At 39.6% G+C, this 20845-nt stretch overlaps 1 protein-coding gene across 4 annotated transcripts; it reads right to left on the reverse strand.

Annotated features, from left to right (window-relative positions):
• Window positions 1-132: 132 nt before the first annotated feature.
• On the reverse strand, window positions 133-19066 carry arhgef9a (Cdc42 guanine nucleotide exchange factor (GEF) 9a). 4 transcript variants are annotated; one of them, XM_039005645.1, is made up of 11 exons: window positions 18945-19066; window positions 15328-15507; window positions 14364-14453; window positions 7133-7357; window positions 5666-5845; window positions 5177-5409; window positions 4717-4846; window positions 3882-4013; window positions 2358-2601; window positions 2204-2272; window positions 133-2041 (listed from the first exon to the last, which is right to left on the reverse strand). In XM_039005645.1, the coding sequence occupies exons 1-11, from the start codon at window positions 18963-18965 to the stop codon at window positions 1872-1874; spliced, it is 1674 nt and encodes a 557-aa protein (XP_038861573.1). In that variant the 5' UTR covers window positions 18966-19066; the 3' UTR covers window positions 133-1871. The 4 variants fall into 4 exon arrangements, with proteins under 4 accessions (XP_038861573.1, XP_038861574.1, XP_038861575.1 ...); XM_039005646.1 differs by lacking the exon at window positions 18945-19066 and adding an exon at window positions 18524-18607; XM_039005647.1 differs by lacking the exon at window positions 18945-19066 and adding an exon at window positions 18262-18343.
• Between the last annotated feature and the right edge of the window lie 1779 nt (window positions 19067-20845).

Consider the following 20845-nt stretch of genomic DNA (forward strand, 5'->3'; position numbering starts at 1 on the left):
TCAACACCTGGCATTTAGATAAATTAAATCAGATGTTGGTGTTTATCCATTGCATTGGAGTTTATGTTAATGCACATCTGTTTACAACAAACAGGGTTCATTACAACTTAAACTATGAAAGAAACAGTCATGTTGACATATTTGGATTTATTCCAAGACATAGTCACAGAATGAATGATAAATCATCCATAATTATTAATAAAAACAAAAAATGAAATAAAAACAACTTAAGAATTCGATATTTAAGCGTTTGTTTTCATTATAATGCACTTTATTAAAAATATATGAATGCTCCATACATAGATCATCAAGATAAATGCCTTAATATTAAAAGCGTTTTGTCTTTCAATATTACTGCACACTTTCATATTGCACTTTTACACTGTATTTAGTGCAATGTATTAAATCCTAGTTAATTTTTTAGGCATATAAATATCCTTTTAAAAATTGTTTTGAACCTTTAAATATAAATATAGATAACAAGCTTGACCACCAGCCTTCCCTTTGCATTTTTTCAATTCTGGCAAAACTTTTTGATTGAAGTTGCCATCCTAATGCCTAGAAAACCCCCTGAAACATCCCCCATCTCCTGCTTCATCTAAGCCTGGTGGCAGAAGTGAAGACTTAAACCTGAAATAACAGGTGTAAAATCAGTAATGTCATAACATTGTGCTGGCACTATGAAAGCCACCCCAGGAAAATGATTCCCAATATGTTTTTACTGTAGTTTGGCTACCTTTTAAACAAAGTGGTATTCTTTTCTTGTCCTAAGCAATAAAGCTCTCACTATCAACAATGAACATCACATGAAAATAAATCCAATGGATTTGGCATTAACCATGGTTATTTCCTGGAACTATCGTCAAATTGAATGGTAAGCCTATGTTCGACTGAGATCGCAATCTTTGTTGAATGACTTGGTTGAAGGGCATTCTAGCAGACTCTTCTACCTGAAGAAATCACAGGTGCATCTTATGTAAGTGCAACTATAACCACATAGTATTATACAATAACTGTAAGATGGTAAAGAAAGCAATATACTATATGATAGCTGAATATACTGTAATATCAGGTCTCAAACTTCCCTCCTGGTTATGTAAAATCAGTGTGAATGACGATTAGGAGAACAAATCAAGATGGTATTCCTATCAGACTGAAGATCCTAGAGGAAACAACAAGATGTAAAGTATATGAATGAGTCACATTGAAGTTGATGATGGTGATTCTCTTTTCCTTTGACCCGTAAGAATATAATTGCACATAGAACACCTGTATTGGACTTCATCATGCATTACAAATTTAAAAAAATAAAATGTTAATAAATAATAACAAAAACAATACAAGATTGATGCATTTGGCCAGCATTTTACATTTTAACAAAAACAAGAAAATAAAAGAAGAGAAACCTATAAAATGCACATTAAGGTCACAGTGAACTGTAGGACACAACCAGATTTGGCATAAAGATCAATGTATGACTAGCGCTTCCTCGTTTTTAAATGTGGACACAAAATGAATGTTCAGTTTGTTCTTTCTTGAAACCTGCGATTCCCTTTTCCATTGTCCAAGGATTAGTTGAGGTCACAAAAACATTCTCACAGTTCAGGAGATAGGAAGGTGTTTTGGTTTCTCAGGATCCAAAGGTGTGGTTCACTGTGGTAGTTGTGTTGCTAGTTGTCATTGCACTCATACAGGTAAAGTGATTATAACAGTACAGTCATTAATGAGATGCTCACAAGCTAAATGTTTGACAATCCAAATACTCTTGGGTCCAAATAGTATTGTGTTCAGATTTCCCTTTAAAAAGTCACAATTGAATTAGAACGGTGCTTCTAAAAAAAATAAGGTGGTCTTTCTAAACTATCTCGTCTCTATTTCCGAAAGGGGGTTAACCTGCTGAAGCTCTGCCAGAAGGGAGACTTGCACCTTTCAGGTTCAGGGAATTGAAATTCTGATTGTTCCAAGCTGTCTCCTACTAAGTACTGTCCTGGATTCATGGGATCCATAGGAGGGGGGTATCCAGGGGGCACAGACCTATGGCCTAAAATTTGGGAGGAGAGAGATATTAAGGAGGAGGAGAGAGATATTAAGGAGGAGAGAGATATTAAGGAGGAGGAGAGAGATATTAAGGAGGAGGAGAGAGATGCACTACAGATGGACTAAAAGCAGACACTTAGTAAAACTTGGTTAAGTATGTATTTACCTTTCTGTTTGGTCATTCTTCGCACTGTCATTGCCGCTTGCCGCTTCTGATACTCTGATATCTCAAACCCTGAAAAATATAAATCATTGTTATTGTTATTTTTATTTACCATTTTAATTTGTTGTGCAAATGACCATTTCTTTCACATACACACCTATTTTTTCATCCTCTTGCACCATCTTGCGTTCCTCATGGAAACCTCTGAGCCAGCGAAGTTTCTCCTCCAGCTTCTTGGCCAGGAAGATGTGGATCTCGTCTGAGTCCTTATTACTCAGCTTGAATGCGTTCTTCACACTCACGTTGAAGTCATCATCCCGCCCATCTACGGCATCAACTACATTGTACCTGTCCATATTGATGCGGCCCTTGTAGTACAGAATGTCTCGTCGTATCAAGTCCTGAAGGAAAAGGAAGGGAGGGAGGAGTGGAAGGGAAAACTAAGTAGAGAACAGATTCTAATTTACTTTGAATCTACACTAGTGCTTTGAACACTAGCAAGGTACTGCGAAACCCAGGTGACAGACAGGAAATGAAAAGGCTTGAATTCCTGGCAGCCAGGAAGAAATAATTGCACCCTATCAATTTCCCTGTGACAGACAGGGGTCCATGCTGTAAGCAGCTGCTTCAGATTCCAGGCATCCCGTCCCCATTAGTGATGCTGCTGCGTACTCCTGTATTCCTTTCCCCTCTGAGAGCTTGCGTCACACTTGTCGCAGCTGCCAGCGGTAAACTCTGAGGGACACAACAGCCCTGTGTCCTGTACTGTAAGCCTGTCAGCTACCCCTCACTTCTCTTTGGACATGACGGCGTCTCTTATGTAACAACACTGTTGTCATCCACGTCAGAAGCAGGAATCAATCACAGTTCTGAGGCGATGGAGATCAAAGATAAGATCTCATAGACAAGCAGAGGTGACTCGGGATGTACAGTATATCCATCAAGAACTGTTACTTCAAGGGACATAATATTCTGTACCACAAGGTTCATTCCATTTCAGGAGCTGAATGAAAGAATTGTGTTCCTGACCATTTTCATTTCAAGCTACAAGTTTGTGAGAGCTACCATCATATTTGAATGATTAAGCTTTTATAAAGACTCGTACCTAAAGAATGGGATTGATTGAGGGTGTAAGAGCTAAGCACTTCATTAATTGAGAATTTCTTAACATGACATTTCAGAATCTCTCAAGAGTTATTGGATGCATTTAAGAACTTTTTTTCTTGAGATGATTCTTTTTTTCATAGTTGTAGAGATTTGTGAATATGACTCAAATGTCTTGTTGGTATTGGGGAGTAAATAAGAATTGCTGTCATATAAACTATCCAACAAGCATGTTTGGTCATAAAAACTGCAGTCATACTGTCCTAAAGCTCTGTCTCTGTCACCACACTGCTGAGGCTAAGCATTTTCTCTTACAATCCTGTGAGACTTTCTGTTTGGCACAATAAATCATTACCCCTTAGGCACACCAAGCTGGCCTTGAACCTGGGAGGTACAAACACCCCTACTGACTTTGTTGCCATGTTTTATTCACAAACAAATTGAGCAATGGATCACATTTTAGCAAATTCATGCCAACTCTGTCTGCAAAAGAGAGGAGTTAACTAAGCACCTGGGTGCACCAAGACTGGTTCCGATCAATTAAATAGTATTTGTGACCCAGATGTGGCCACCTTACCTTTTTACACAGAACCATCTGATGGTCGAACAGGAAGAAGACCCTAGTCTGACTCCGCCCATACGGCTGGTAGATCCATGACATCTCCCCAGTGTAGACCAGCTCTGAACTCCTGTCTAGAACATCATCCCCCTGCACAGAGAAATACAAGACTTCAGATCTTTAAACAGGATCAATAATGGTCTGTGATACATAGTCATCAAAACTGAATCATTTTATGCTTATGAAATTAGAAAAGTGGCTAATAAGATACAGGCTTGTAAGACAGGCTTCATCTCATTAACGTTGACTCTTTAGATCTTGAGAGAAGAATCAAATACATTTTTTTTTTTACTTGACATAATTACAGTACCTTAGTGACTGCGCAACTCTGGAAAAACTCTCTTCAACTAGGTCAGAGTGACCTGATAACGCTAGCTCTCTCTCGTATCAAATACAGGTTCAAGTCTAGCAAAACAGATTCATCCACCTCCTCTTCTCACTCCTGACTAGTTTGATCCTGATTAAATGGAGTGCTTCAAAATGCACTGCATTTGACAGTCTGTGTTTTCTTATTTCATCAAAAGAACAGATGCTCCAAAAGGAGAGATTGGAGAGATATATTTTCCTTTAAAAGAATAAACAGCTTCTTGCCTCTCCAAGCCTTCAACTAGGCTCTACTTGACAGCTTATCAAAAGATGTGCATTGTAAAATACAAACTCTGACCAACACAAACTAGTGCAGTAGCAAAGGAGTGAGTTGACAGAGCAAAACATTCAACTAAAACAGCTTGGTGTATGTTTGTCCCACAGTACTTGTTTGTTCCTCATTCCTGTCACCCTGTCTCAGCCCTACCTCCCAGTCCAGCACAGACGCCTGCCACTGTGCTATCTTCTCAATGTTTTCCAGGCGACGCTTCCGCTCGTTAATCTGCTGAGTGACATTCCTCATTACGGCCAGCGCTGCAGCGACATAACGGTAGTCACTACAAGAGGAGGGGATGATGACACAATGTTACAGTGGTGGCAACTTAAGAAAAAAAGGAACACAAGGCCAACAATAGTACTGTAAATAGTCAGGCATTCAAACTGTGCCACGTCTCTATCGTAGACTTCACTTCACAAAATACTTTTAGCTTAGCATCCACGTCTAGGATCCTCACACCCTCATGGCACCCTTATGTCTCATACAATTAGCCTGAGAGCATAAAGGACCATTCATTCCAGAAGGATCTTTATCAGTAGAAACATCCTTCATCATAACACAGAGGTGAATGTAAATCTTTGATGTGACATTGAGACTGAGGGACAGGTACCTGTGCTCCTGGACAGTGTACTTGAGCAGCTCTGCCAGCTGCAGAGGGTACTTGCAGATCTTCTGGACGGGCGTGAACAGGAAACCGTCAATGGCGATGTCAATCATCTGCTGCACAAGGCGACACGCCTCGAAGAATTGCTGATAGCGGCCATCCTTCATCAGTCGAGAGAGCTCCATGCAGGCATCCACGTGGTTGTTGCAGTACTCCGAATATATCCAAAAGCCATCTTGCTGTAAACAGATAAATGTGTATAGTATGTCTAAAATGCTGAAACAAGCTACAAATGTTTATATTTTTTGTGATTTCACAAAAGTTTTCCATTGAAACTAATAACCAAAGGGAACTGCCATCATCAAGGTTCTCATATGTAAGACAAAGGATGAGATAATGGGCATGTATGTATGATACACAAGGTTTGCTCAAATCTATTGTGAGGGATTACATTTAAAAAACACTTGAAATTCTGAGAGATACAAAAATGCTTACATGCTCTAGGAAGCAGGGACCTATTTCACTGAGATGAGGTTCTTCTGTATTGTACTGCTTCTCCAGGTCTCTGACAAAGCCCATTTGAAATCTATAGATATCTTCAATGTTCCCAAATATGACCCTCAACTGGTCATCGTTGAACATGTCTCTTCTTTTTTTACATTGCCGGAAGTAACCCTGGCGCAGCAAAGAAAATAAGAAAAAATGTTTTTGTTTCGATCCAATATTAGCGATTGCAGGTTGTTTCATGGCATCTGAAAAAAATGTTTTAACTGCAGTGCATTTAAACAGTTTTGTCTTAGCATAAAAAAGGCATCAGTGCCAAAGATTGCATCATAGTCATTATTTATTCAAATTCTTCCCAGAATAGACCCGGGGAAAAATAAAAGCAGTGAAAATGGCTACAGCTCTATAAGCAAGAGTCTCAGTTAGGCAACTTATCCCCTCTGTGGGAGCTTATTTCTCAGATAACATTTAAAATAAAACATGAAAAATCATATAGTTTCACACTTAAGAGACCATCACGCTTCAATACCCAGTCACCTACACATTACAATTCCCCATGTGATGTTGATTAAACTCTTTTTTTTCTGCATAATTTCCAGATGATGTAATATTTCTGTGGAAACAGAGGGAAAACTGATTTTAAAATTAATAGATCAGATAAGAGCTTTTTGAGTACTTTTTCATGTACTCTACTGGGTGCATTGTTTGACAGAGATAGGCGGAGCGTGAAAGATATGGCGTGCTTTTTACAATATATGCAGGGGAAGAGTGCAGTGTGATGGGAGGGATACCATTTCTGATCCCAGCACTTACACCCTCAGTCATCACTTCTAATCTCTCACTAAAACACTGTAGCCCTGTCACTACTCATTGGAACACCATCACCCTCTGCGGGGTCAGACCCACTGGATGCTTCCGTTTTTCAGGGGAAATGGAAAGAGAGCCTGTGATGCGACTTCCGCTATTGGTTGATAAAAAGGCGACACTCCACCTTAACTCCTCTGCATTTACTGGATTGGTTCAACATTGCAGAAGAGAACCTCCCCTGACAGTTTTTCTTCTCTCATCAGGACCAGAAAGAAACACCGCTCAGGTGTTTTTTTTACGCCTGCCCTGCTACGTTAGGCTAGAACACCATTGATTGAAGTTTGCCTCTGAGGGACACGGGAAGCACTGTACTGCATAATCTAATCACTGTAGTGTAAAAACGCTGTTATAGCACTGTGGAGATATTGGATATACAGTTTACTGGGTACTTAGATATATTTAAAGAAACTTCTTCAACCTTCATGCTCATGAAATATCTTATATTTCATTTTTAATCATCACTAGTAACCTGGCTTATCATGCTTTGAATAGTAGTTGGATAATGATCCAAAACAAGGTAATTGTCTATAACCTCTGCCTCACATATGCCCTTTAGTCTCTGGAAGATGTCCTCTAGCCAGCCAAGCCTACCTCACATATGTCCTTCAGGTGTTTGATGTAGTGACGCTCTGTGCTCATAATCTCATTGATTATGTTGGCCCTCATCTGGTCTCTGTCCTGGGCGGGCTGGCCCAGGCACAAGCAGTCGCTGCTGCTGGGGCTGGCATCCGCATGGCCGTTCTGGACCTCACTGGGGCTGGGGCTAGCACCTTCAACTGTCTCTACCGCCGTGTTCTCCTCCTGGTTCACCCACAACTGAGGACAGCCAAACACAAAATGTCAGCCTGAACAAATATTCAGTAGCATCAACAATCAGGGTTGGGTTGTAAGTATATGATCTAAAATAAACTTAAAATACAAAAAACAACTCCATACTAATTACAAAGCCGTGGGACTTTTTTCTCCCAATTTAAATAAATGTTCAATGCCACTCCTTCAGTTTAACACTGTGCATCATAATTAGATTCAACACAACACCTGTTACAAAAATACAAGTAAACAAATATACATATACTGTACATCAGGTCTTCATTCCTCTGATGCACCTGTAAAAGAGGTACCTGTCAAAAAAAGGTTGTCATTGATCTTGAATTGTAGCGAACACATTGCAAGGGGAAAAAGCCTTTACATCAAATAGGTTGAGCTAAAGCAACAGTATGCATCGAAACAAGAAAGATAAACAAGCATGAAATTGCAAGTTAGGCTTAGTATACCACTGTGACTGCACAATAGAGCTTTAAGCAAGAGCGCTTACACGATGTAAGGCAGAGATAGGGGGAATTTAAAACAGAGTTTTGCTACTGATAAATGGGACAGTTGATAGGCCGCACTGTATTATCACTGTGTTTCAACAGTGGCTCCTGAAAGTCTGTTTCCCATTGGAGCCATGCTCAAATTGATAGTGATAGACCATGTTATAACTTAACCTAATGAACAATATAAATATACACCACATGCAGTGCCTTTAAAAAAATATGAATTCCCCTTGACTTATTCCACATTTTGTTGTGTTACAGCCTGAATTCAAAATGGATGACATTTATTTTTTTCCTTCCTCACCCATCTACACACGATACCCCTTAATGACAAAGTGAAAACATGTTTTAGAAATTTTTGCACATTTCTTGAAAATGAAATAGAGAAATATCTAATTTACATACGTATTCAAACCCCTGAGTCAACACTTCGTAGAAGCACCTTTGGCAGTGATTACAGCTTTGAATCGTCTTGGGTATGTCTACATCAGCTTTGCACATCTGGATTTTGAGATTTTCTCTCATTCTTCCTTGCGGACTTTCTCAAGCTCTGTTAAGTTAGATGGGGAGAGGCGGTGAACGGCAATCTTCAAGTCTTACCACAAATTTCAATGGGATTCAAGTCTGGCCTTTGGCTGGGCCACTCAAGGACTTTCACATTCTTGTTCTGAAGCCAATCCAGCGTTGCTTTGGCTGTATGCTTAGGGCCATTGTCCTGTTGGAACAAAGTGCCTGAGCCCCGGTCTCAGGTAGTTTGCACTCTGAAGTAGGTTCTCATCCAGGATTTGCCTGTATTTGGCTTCATTCATTCCTCCCTCTATCCTTACCAGTCTCTCAGTCCCTGCTGCTGAAAAGCATCAGGTGTTAGACGAGTGATGAGCTGTGCCTTGTTTTCTCCAGACATAGTGCTTTGCATTCAGGCCAAAAAGTTAAATTCTTTGTGTCATCAGGCCACAGAATGTTTTGCATTTATTTCCGGTTGCTCAGTTTGGTTGGACGGCCAGCTCTAGACAGAGTCTAGGTAGTTCCATATTCTTTAAATTTCCCAATGATGGAAAGCACTCTGCTCTTGGAAACATTTAACACTCTAGAAATGGTTTTATAAACTTCCCCAGATATATGCCTCTACAGACAGTTCCTTGGACTTCATGGTACAGTTTCTGCTCTGACATGCACTGTAAACTGTGAAACCTTACAATGACGTGTGTTTCTTTCTAAATTATGTCCAAACTATTAGATGACATCGTAAGGATGATCAATGGAAACTGGATGCACCTGAGCTCAATTTGAACTCTCATAGCAAACGGGTGTGAATACTTACAGTATGTTAATTAGATATTTCCGCATTTAATTTTCAATAAATCTGAAAAAATATATAAAAACATGTTTTCACTTGGGTGAGAAAAAAAAATATTTAATCAATTTTGAATTCAGGCTGTAACACAACAAAATGTAGAATAAGTCAATGGGTATGAACACTTTCAGAAGGCTCTGTAGTTCTGTAAATTAACAGTTTGCATATGTTTACATCGAACACAAATATCAGGACTCAATAGAGCAGGGATGGCAACTGGTCGTGACACGCCTTTTGTAGGCCCACGGATCAATAGTAGAATACACAAGGTGCAATTTAGAAATGTGGTTGTGCATCAGCAGTTTGTCTCTTGTTATCTCAGTCACTGACAGTCACTCCATTAGCCCATGTCAGCATTTTTTTTTTTATATCGGTAAATTAGTGTAGCGGCCAGCTATCTAAAGATGTACTAATCATGGTCGAATTGCCAAATTACCAAAAACATTTGCTTAGGGCCCCCATAAGGCTAGGGCCGGCTCTGACTGCATGTGTGTGTATGGATGTAGGTAGGCAGACCTGCGAGCCACTGCGGCCCCTCAAGATGAGTTCTGATTTTTTGGTGGCCCCCACCCCCATCAAAGTTACCCATCCCTGCCCTAGAGTAACTGAGGAACACTCACAGTGAAACACCCAACTCGTCAAAAACGTTGTTTTTTTTTTATTCATAAAGTGCTGTGACTATGTCGAGTAGAAAACTGTAACTGAGGTACAAAGCAAAAATGTTCTATGATGTTGCCGTGGTTATTAAACTGAAAGTGATATGGAATTCCACCTTTTCTTTTTAATTGTCATATTATGATATTACAGACTGAAGGTGGATCTTTTGGACATGGATTTGGGTGTTCTTGGAAAGAAATTAAGCGTTGGTTAACACACACACAGATAAGAAATAACATTGCATTACAAAAGGGATAAAACCATGAAAAAATGTATACAATGTCCTTCTACGCAGTATTCATTGTTTGATTACAATCTGATACCTCCTAGTTGAAGGAGTCACAGGAGTTGTGAGCGCATTTGTGCATCGGTTTCTTGAAGGCATCTCAAAGAATGAACTGTCACTTTGTGTAATCCTCAAAGGGAACTAATTTTAGCATCCTTGCCAGAGAACACAGGGTAGGTAGCTGACTCCTAATGCCCATCTACATAATCATGATGTTTTTCAGGAGAATACACATTTCAAAGCCAGCCAGGAAGCAACTGTGTTGTTAATGGGCACATTGCCATCTAGGATATGAGGGTACTATGTTCCTATAGAATTCTCTTACTATTTCTTGTCACACAAAGAAAATCAACACATGAAATGAGATGAGATCAGTCTGTAGATTCAGTCAAATTGAAAAAAGATGAGGCTGAAACATTTACTCCAGAGAGTTTTGCTCAATCGTCCTGACATATATGATATCTGTTTGTTCGCAAATATGAGGTAGTTGTTTAACTTTGATGGTGGTCATTAATGAGACCAGCTACTGTAAGTTAGTTATCGGTTGTGCTGTTTTGTCCTTCACCACTACTTGGGTAACCAACCACACTTTGAGAGACCGCACATAAAGAAGATGGGTATAAAGCATATGCCAATATATGTTACAAACACTAGACCCTGCCCTAATATACATAGAGTCATGGGACCCTTCTGATGTGGCCATACAAGAGTCACAAATGGCCTCTGTTGTAAGTAATCTTTTCCAGACATCTGGTCTCAGTGCGGGCCGGCTCGAAGAGTTAGCCCCCTCAGTTCAAACTTTAGCCCCCTCAGTTTAAGTTTTAAGTCCCTATATAAAAATAGCAAAAAAGGTTTAACTGATTGAGTGACAGGTTAGCGGGTGAAAAAATCTGTATCTCCGCTGCGCTGTGTCAGCACAATGGACAGGGCGCACTGCAGTGTGTGTAGGGGGGCTATGGAAAGCACAGGGCGGTTAGGTGTAACTCCTTTGGGTTTACATAAAAAGCGGGGGAAAACGCTTCTCATCTCTCATCTTTGTGGTAGGCTAAGTGACCGTGATACGCCTCCGTCTGTAATATTTGATTTTGATTTATAAGGTTGGGGTCAAGTTTACCGTTGAAACTGCTTTACTCTTAGCTAGCTGTAGCTAGCATCCTTCCACAAACGCCGCAAGGATAATGGCTCCACCACAGCCACCTCCACTGTTCCTGATGATCTTGGAACAAAGGAGCCAGCAAAGGTTAGCCTAGAATCCTGCCCAGGCCGCAAGTTTTCTGTCCCAAAAACTTTCATGTAATAGCATCTGGTTCATAGGAAGAGAGTGGCTGGAATACTCGGTTTTATGCAGATGCTGCATTTTGTTTCCCAAACAACGCAGACAAGGCCTTCACCCAAGTTGGGTATTCTAACTGGAAGAATTCTATTGATAGAACCAAAGGATATGATGCACCACCACCAGCTCCAAGCAAATGACACAGTTAGGTAAGTACAAAATCTCCAGCAATATCTGGTGGACAGTACAGTAGGCCAACAGGACAGAGGAGAAGAGACTGAGTGTAAAAGACTGTTCTTCAGCACGAGTCAGAAATGTCAGAACGATTTAGCGAACACAACAGCCAACTGGTGGAGGCCCTGTGTGTCCTTAACACAGAGAGCAATGACTTTCTAGATCTGAAAAAGGGGAAACCACTGCTGGATCTAAGCAAAACAGATTTGGTGGAAGCTTAGTTTAGTGTTGCTCGCCAGTTTTTGCAGACTGAAATCGCCCGCTCTGGCTCCAATGAGGACAAATGGAGCCCACTTGATATTCTGCAATGATTCCCCGAGCCTCTCTCCGTTATGCTGACTGCACTGAAATATGGACTGACTTTTGAGGCGTCCACAGCTACATGCAAGAACTCATTTTCCACTTTGACAAACGAGTTCCGTCAGCACAGAAGAAGCATGCTACATCCGAGAAAAGCTCAACTCATCCAAATGGCAAGAAGATTTTGGGGAGAATGGAATGATCGATTACTCAAGTTCCACAGAGCAACAAGGAAGCTGCAACTCTTTAGGAAAGGTAAGATTGAAATAATCTAGCTGTTTGGTTTTTATCAAAATATTGCTTTAGTGTGTAGGGCGCTGCCCATGGTGTTGATAGAGAGCAGCAAGATTTTGTGCCATTGAACCTGTCACTTCTTTTTGTAACGTTTATGTTTATTGTGGTATAGCGGGATATAAGCAGAATTCAATATAATTCCAATGTAAGAACCCAAATGACGCCCCTGGGTAAAGCTACATATGGGTATGTTTCATCATAGAAATAGATACTATTGTGGTTTTCTTGGTAACCTATTGGTTTGAGTTTCTGTAAATGGAACTGTACTTGTTAGAAACGTGTTTATGGTAGGCTGGCGTTGCTTAAATTATTACGTGGGTCAAATTTGATTCACAGAAGTGTATTGTGGCATATCACAACGTGTTGCTGAACTCATGAGCGAGTGCCATGATTTTCCATGTTTGAAGCGGGCCTATAGGCCTATTTATTTGGCAAGACAGCTGTGCACGGTTGCATCTCACTGTAGTAGGCTGTAGGCTATGTTTTGGTTATTTGGATCTCCATTTGCCTTTTGTTTACTGTGTGTGTTTACTGTTAATGTAACTAGCCTAAATATAAATTGTGTCAAGCCTTCATTGATCAGATATTTTGTTTACTAGGCCTACTACTTGGTTTCCTGCTGTTTTGGTCTGTTCACATTTATTCGCATTCGCAGTTGTGTCGGTATTCCAAGCCAAACTGCACAAAGGTGCTATCTAGACCCTAAATGGGTTCTTCAGCTGTCCCCATAGGAGAACCCTTTGAAGACCACTTTTTGTCCTCGGTAGAACTCTTTTGGTTCCATGTAGAACCATTTCCACAGACGGTTGTAATTGGACCCCAAAAGGGTTCTATCTGGAACCAAAAAGGGTTCTTCAAAGGGTTCTCCTATAGGACAGCCAAAAACAACTTTTAGAACCCTTTTTTCTAAGTGTGCTAGTCAGTATTTTTGTTTGCATGCATGAATAAGTATGCTTCTACTTTCATCATTAAGTTTGCATTATTTGGGTAAGACAGCTGTGTGTATGGCTGCATTCACATATGCTGTTTGAAAAGATTAATTGCTCTATCTTGTAGCCTATACTCATTACCAAAACGGCCTAGCTGTATGGTGCTGTCCATTGTGCTGATAAAGCACAGCAGAGATAGGCTACAGATTTCAAAATCACTCAATGATCTCATCATTTGAACTTGATGTTTCTTGTGGTATAGCATGATTATATACGCAGAATTCAATATAATTCCAATGCAAGAACCCCCCCCAAAAAATCCCCCTCGCCGATTTCAAGTGCCCCCTAAGTCACTTGATCCTGGCGATGGGTCTGTCTCAGTGCTTGATGGTACTCTGTGTACACGGTTTATCTCAGCCTGAGCTCATTGTCCATGGGTGTCTATTTAGGTCCCACTCTCTCTGTTTCCTTGGACCAGTGGACAAAAGCTGTATGGTAAATTCATAGGATTGGTGCAATAATCCAGAAATGCTCTTAAGATTTTAGAAAATGTACTGAAAATAACTTCCAACATGCCAACAAATCCAGTTATATAAAATAGCCATTAAATAACTTTTATTTGAGTCACTCATCACTTATCCACCTGTTTGATATGCCCTGTCCTCTGCTAAAAGGGTGGTCATACATGTTTCATCATTCAGATCTGAGATGAATCAGTGCCTCAGTGCTCGCTTTTCAGTTTAGTGAGAGAGCAGATAGTGAGAATAAGAGTGAAAGGAGAATGAAAGAAAGAGATTGAGTGGAAAGAGATAGATAGAGTGTGTGAGAGGGAGTGGAGAGCAAAGCAGAGCCCACCACTCACTTTCAAGGCCAACTTGGAAAAGGTTTCCTACAATTTTCCCAAGTTGGAAATGAACACATTTCTATTTGTTTGTTTAGATTTTGGTGGAAGCACTTTATCAATTAAGAATGAACAATAACTATTCTCTATGCTTGTTTGAGATACCATAGTTCAACCTTGATGCCATTACAAGCTTGACACTTGAAGCATGGTGTTGTCGGCAAATGGAAGCAGTAGTATCAAAGCTACAAGATGTTAGATATGGGGTGGTCCAATGTGCAGTGAGATGCTAGTTAAAACAGATGCTTTGAAATTCTTGCTGAAACTATTAAACGCACCTTGGTAGTCGTGTTTTGGAACCTTGGAGCTGCTATAGGGTTGATATAGAAAACCTGTTTTGTTTGAGGTTGTGGTGGGTGGGGTTCAACCTTTGGAGAGAAAAACATGACATACCTTGTTCAGACTCATTTGTAGCAGAGTGAGAAGGCTAGTAGTGATAACCACCAAGTATTAACTCCTCACTTTTCTGATGTCTTCTTGTTTTCACAGTATTTCATTTGGAGACTAGTAAAAATGTTTAGTTGCTGTGAGATTACCATGGCATAATCATATTTTTATCAATATCAAATCATCATCATCACCATCAAAGCCTAAAATATCTGCCTTCAAAACAGGGCAGTCAATCAATAATTATCAACGATAAGGCAGTGTCAAATGAGTAGTGGGGAAGCTACTCTGAAAATATAGTTTACCAAGCTACCTATTACTTCACACGAAGAAGTTATGCTACCCTGAAGAAAAATATAGTTTACTTAACTAAAGTTACTTTGAAGAAATAGTTCACTTCATCCAAACTACTTTGCGAAAAATTATTATACATCTGAAATTTCTACAAACTGCAAGAACAGCTCACTTTGGGGTCATACGTTAACAGAATTTGTTTTTAGCCTATTAAACACAAAAACGATGTTTGAAGTTAGAATTAGGCAGGACTGATGCCCAAAAAGAAAATTAATTATTGCCCCCAAAAAAGATAGTGTGTAGTTCCAGTAGTTAGCTACACAAGGCAAAAACAACTTTTATTATCTACTGAAAACACTACATAGATTGAATTTAGTTCAACTACCACCAAGCTACTGCAAAATGTAGTTAAATTACTAGTTGAACTCCGTGTAGTTTACTACTCCTCAACACTGATAATCTATCACACCATTGTGAATAGGTGGTGAACCCTTGTGTTCTGGTTGATAGGCAAGACATGGTGCAGCACAGAATGAGAAAATCGTTGATGGCTCCACTCACCCTCACAAAGCTGGCTGGGAACCATCCTTCTTCATCGTCAATCTGTCCCCACCACCAGTCCTTATTTGATGCATCGAGGACCTTGATTACATCCCCCGCCTTAAATGCCAACTCCCTGTCGGCCATGGTGACATGATCCCATACTGCCTCAGCGCTGACGATGGATCCTCCACTGATCAACTGTGAGGGTGAGGATAGGGGAGAGGAGAGAAGGGAAGTGAGATGTGAAAGAGAAGAGAGAAGAGAAAAAGAGAAGAGAGGAGAGGGAAAATGGGATATTGGGGTGAGGGGAGAGAGGGGGAAGAGGGAAAATGGGGGGAAAGGGTGAGAGAGGAGTGTACGGGCTTATTAGTACTCTAGTTCTCATTCAACTTCTAGCAAAAGGGCAGGAGGGCACTGTCAAGTCTTGGTGATCATATCTGAGTTTTTAACCAACTTATCTACATACACATAGAGTGTGCAAAGCTGTCAAGGCAAAGGGTTGCTACTTTGAAGAATCTAAAATATAAACTACATGTTGATTTGTTTAACACTTTTTTGGTTACTACATGATTCCATATGTGTTATTTCATAGTTTTGATGTCTTCACTATTATTCTACAATGTAGAAAATAGTCAAAATAATGAAAAACCCTTGAATGAGTAGGTGTGTCCAAACTTTTGACTGGTATGTAAATATATATACTTCATTTTTTAAACTTATTTGCTCTAATCTTCTCCAATATTAAATCCACCATAAGTGCCCAGACAAACACAACCAACTAACTAAAAGACACCAAAGTTTCGTTCCACCATCGATCATACCACCGATGGACACTGCAATAGGATTAAGTATAAGATCGAGTAGTGGGTAGAGATGACTCAAGGATGATACTCTAACAGACACATGCCTATTTGTGTCCACCCTGAGGGAATACCTCCTTCTACAGATGATCAATCTTAATCTAGGGTTTAGACATGAAAGTGGGGAGATCTAAAACTGCTCAAATGAAGTCTCATGAAGAGGAATGATTGTGTTAATATTTCCCCATCCGTATTGCCACAGTATAAGCCAGGTCAAACAAAACAAATTCAGTTTGACCACCCTATTAATTGTATCACCCACAATGGTTAAAATATTTTATTACACCTGTGCCACATTTCGTCTTTCCACTCCCTCTCACAAAATGGCCCTGGGTTTGTCAGCAAAATCTGTAATTGGCCTTATTCTGTCTAAAACAGATTTACTGTACATAATACACTTCTCCCCAGTGTAAAATATACATGTTACATAAGATGATCGGTAGTACACGGTTCAGTCAAACTACTAAGAAAAGCAGTTAAATATGCCCAGAAAATATACAAATCAACCAAATCTCTTCTTGTCTCAAAACTCAACAATCTACAGTATAGTGTAAAAAGCTGAATATAAACATAAAGGATAGCCTATTGCTCTAGAGAGCTTTGTGTAGTTGGCTATAGCTTTTTGTAGTTGGCTAGAGCTTTGTGTAGTTGGCTAGAGCTTTGTGTAGTTGGCTGGAATGCAATGCAGGCTCAAGGGAGCCGGCACACCATATTGAAACAGGGTGCAGGCTGGTAGATACTACATTTGTACATTGACCCGGATTACACAGCCAAGCTGTTATGGTCAATAAATCCCTAAAACATAGCTGTAGTTGCTCTGCTTGGAGTGACTGTTTTTCTCATAATCCCAAAACAAGCAACAAACTTTGCCATAATTTGTGTTTTACTCAACAACGTTTCTCTAATATATAATGCAGAGAAAAACCTACCCTCCATTCACATGTTAATGTCATGACCTATTCCAGGTTACAGAAGGCCAACTGACTTTATGTAGGCTATTAACATAATTAACATTTCTATAAACAAAGATTTATGCAATAGACCACAGGTGCCATTGTCTGAGCTCTGGAATCATAATAACATCATGAGTGAAACAAAAAAGGTAATAGCCCAAACAATGAGAGATACAACAGAATTAAAACAGACAAGCCCTCACAGTAATATACAAATGTACAAGTCAACATGTCTGTCCCCTGATAAATGTGGCAAGAGTGCTCACTCTCCACTATAACTCACAAGCTCAAGAATATAAAGAGGTATTTTTGCTCCACATGCATCTCCGTGTGAATTCCACCCCTGCCTGCATTAAATATGCACACCCATGTTTTGATTTGACAACCTACCTTTCGCTTCCTCATAATACAACTAATGAATAATCATGTATTTTTTTAAAGGAATGTCTGCATACTGACAGTATTAGTGTTATTACACTACCAGAGCATTGCCTTTTTGTAATACAGCTATTTTATCTCCTGTGAGACTCATTGCATCACCATTTGTTTTACTGGGACCCTGCAATATGAACAGCACTGTAAGCATTCCATACAGCAGAGAAACAGTAGGTATATCTTGAATTAGGTTGCAAACACACACACAACAAAAACATGCAATCATATTCATAGCATCTGTAGAATTGTCACTATGAAAAGGAAAACTGCATTATATTTAGCCTACTTTACAAAACATGATGCATATATATACGCATACTATTTAGGCCTACCCACTGTCATTCACTAAAAGCAATGGAAATACAACCATATGCCTATGTTGCACCACGGGGCCTACAGTGAGATATAGTAGAAGCATGGAAGAATAGACATAAAAACTACTTCAATATCAACGTAAAACCATTAAAACAGGGTCAATATTTTTTTAAAGACAGACAACTCTACATTCGATAACAAATAATAACATTATTAGGCTATATGCTAGATGATACTGTTTGTTTGCATTGCGCCCATTAGCTCTAAGACATGACATGTTGGTCGGTACAAAATGTTATCTACACAGCCATTTAGAGCTTACATGCTGAATAATGACATTATTCTAATATATTCTATTCTATTATTAAATCGCGTTCTTTCAATCCTACCAGATCAAGAAGATGATGTGATAAGACCTCATTTATTTCAACCGAGCACCATTGCCAAGTAGGCTAATCAACAGAACCCACATGCGGGATGTGTTTTACAACATGCCAATAAAAAAATATTTACGAGGGAACAGAGGCCAAGGAACCTTTCCTTTAAATCTGTATAACCAATCTGGCGCTCCGTGACTGCCATATTCTACTGATGGTCGACATGTTAAAGAAAAGGTAAACCACAAACAAGATATGAAAAAATAGAATATACCAGCGCCATTCATATCGTGATGAGGCCATGTTGAAGCCCTGTGTTCCTCCATAAGAACGCGCATTCGCTCCCACTTCCTTGCCTCCACTGCACGCCGTGCGTAGGCTAAACTTGCGTGCGGGCTGCGATTATCCATACGCACACTGAGGCACAGTATCAGCAACCACTAACCACACAAACATAAGCATCATATACGATGATTACGATCATGCAAATTATAATTTTCATATCCAAGGTCATAATGTAGTACATGAGCGCAACAAAATGCAATCGGTTAAGGTGCAGATTATTGTACACCAACATTTTGTGTGACTGTTCATAATTTTATCCAAATGCAAGGAAAAATATATAAATCTCTAATTATATCCTCTTTCACATAATATTGTATTCATGTTTATAACTCTTACAGAATCATCCTCACCATCATCATCCTCATCATCATCAGAGTCTCCACCGTTAGTTCCCTTTCCACTCTGACACCCGTAGTCTGCTAGTTTCCCGATTTGACGATTTGAGTGCCGTTTTGCATTAGCAGGTAGGGTCTTTGCATGCACTAAAATTGTGACGGTAACGTAGCCACTGTAGAATGCTACTACTGCATCTCTCCCTGCGTAGTGGGGAGCAAAAGCCTGGGCGGTGCTTCATGCATAGAAGAACATACCACAGACGCAAATTGGGGGCTCATCATTTATTGTTCCTATCTATGCTTTAAAATGGGTGTCCTAACCTCGTGACGCTTGCTCATCAAAACATAGTTACAATCACAGCCCTGAAATACTCAACAAAAGGAACATAAACAGACACTGCGTTCGGGTTGCGATGGTTGTTCTATTGGACTGTGTCAATTTGCAATTAAAATGTCATCATTTCATTATAGGCCTAGGCTACTGTAACAATTGATAATAGTAGGTATTTGTCAAAAGAAATGTTGACATCCACCCACTTGAACCAATCCACAGAAATCATTGAAAGGTCTTAACAGTTTGATAAATAATTGGAGATTCATCTCTCCTCATGGCTCCTGTGCACCTGTCACTCCCAATCCCCATGGACTCTGAGCTCGAGTGTTCACTGGACCCATAGCTGTCACTTCTGTAACTCTCAGAAGCATGATGAGAGAGGTGAATATTAGCACTATCAACCTTGGAAGTCTCAGACTTCCAACAACACATAAACTTCAGTTGAAAAAACTCACAAGAATAATAATTCAATTGAACAATAATCCAATAAATTAAATAAGATCAATTAAAGCAACACAGCACAGGATGAGGAGAAAATATTCTTTAGGCTAATAGGACAAGTGGTTGAGGATAACCAGCAGCTTTGCTGTTCCAACACACCCGTACAGTTCTTTCTACCACTGAATATGCTTTTAGAATAAGCTTTCACAAAATACTGTGTATCAGAAAGAGGAGGCCTGGGTAGGGGGATGGAGTGGGGGGGTACTGTAGAAGTCCAGTGAAACATTAAACCAGGGAGACTGCTACATTACAGTGGGGCTAAACCACTGCAGTGGAAAATCTACACACCTCTACTACACATAGCCACAGGAAGTAGAGGTGCTGCAGCACCCCCTGAAAAATAAAAATGTATTAATATACAGTACCAGTCAAAAGTTTGGACACACCTACTCATCCAAGGGTTTTTCTTTATTTTTACAATTTTTTCTACATTGTAGAATAATAGTGAAGACATCAAAACTATGAAATAACACATTTGGAATCATGTAGTAACCAAAAAAGTGTTTATCAAATTAAAATATATTTTATATTTGAGATTCTTCAAAGTAGCCACCCTTTGCCTTGATGACAACTTTGCACACTCTTGGCATTCTCTCAACCAGCTTCATGAGGTAGTCACCTGAAATGCATTTCAATTAACATGTGTGCTTTGTTAAAAGTTAATTTGTGGAATTTCTTTCCTTCTTAATGCATTTGAGCCAATCAGTTGTGTAAAGACAAGGTAGGGGTGGTATACAGAAGATAGCCCTATTTGGTAAAATACCAAGTATATCTTATGGCAAGAACAGCTCAAATAAACAAAGAGAAACAATATATATTTGTTTGGACCTTTACTCGTCCTGTATTAGAGTACAGATATAGCCGTCCGTAGTGCTGGCAATATATTATTTTCCTGCTGCTATGCTACCACAGCCTTTGTAGTGGATCCATTGCACTGAAATGACCCAGCCTTGGCCCATCTACACTTCAAATAGTCTCACAGTCCAAGTCACATTTTTATTTTGTTCACTTGTTAATGTTCAAATGTGTTCTTTTAAATTAAAATCATAGAGCTTTCAGTCTCTCTAAATACACTGAGTAC

This window comes from Salvelinus namaycush, chromosome 12 (assembly GCF_016432855.1).
Source record: "Salvelinus namaycush isolate Seneca chromosome 12, SaNama_1.0, whole genome shotgun sequence".
Lineage (NCBI taxonomy): Eukaryota > Metazoa > Chordata > Actinopteri > Salmoniformes > Salmonidae > Salvelinus > Salvelinus namaycush.

Bases quoted from the DNA above. Each gene is read 5' to 3' on its own strand.
- arhgef9a (XM_039005645.1), bottom strand. From the start codon at position 18,965: ATGATGATGAGGATGATGATG. The intron at 4,847-5,176 runs GTACCTGTCCCT...CTCCTCTTGTAG, and splicing joins TACACTGTCCAGGAGCACAG to TGACTACCGTTATGTCGCTG. The intron at 2,602-3,881 runs GTAAGGTGGCCA...CTTTTCCTTCAG, and splicing joins AGATGGTTCTGTGTAAAAAG to GACTTGATACGACGAGACAT.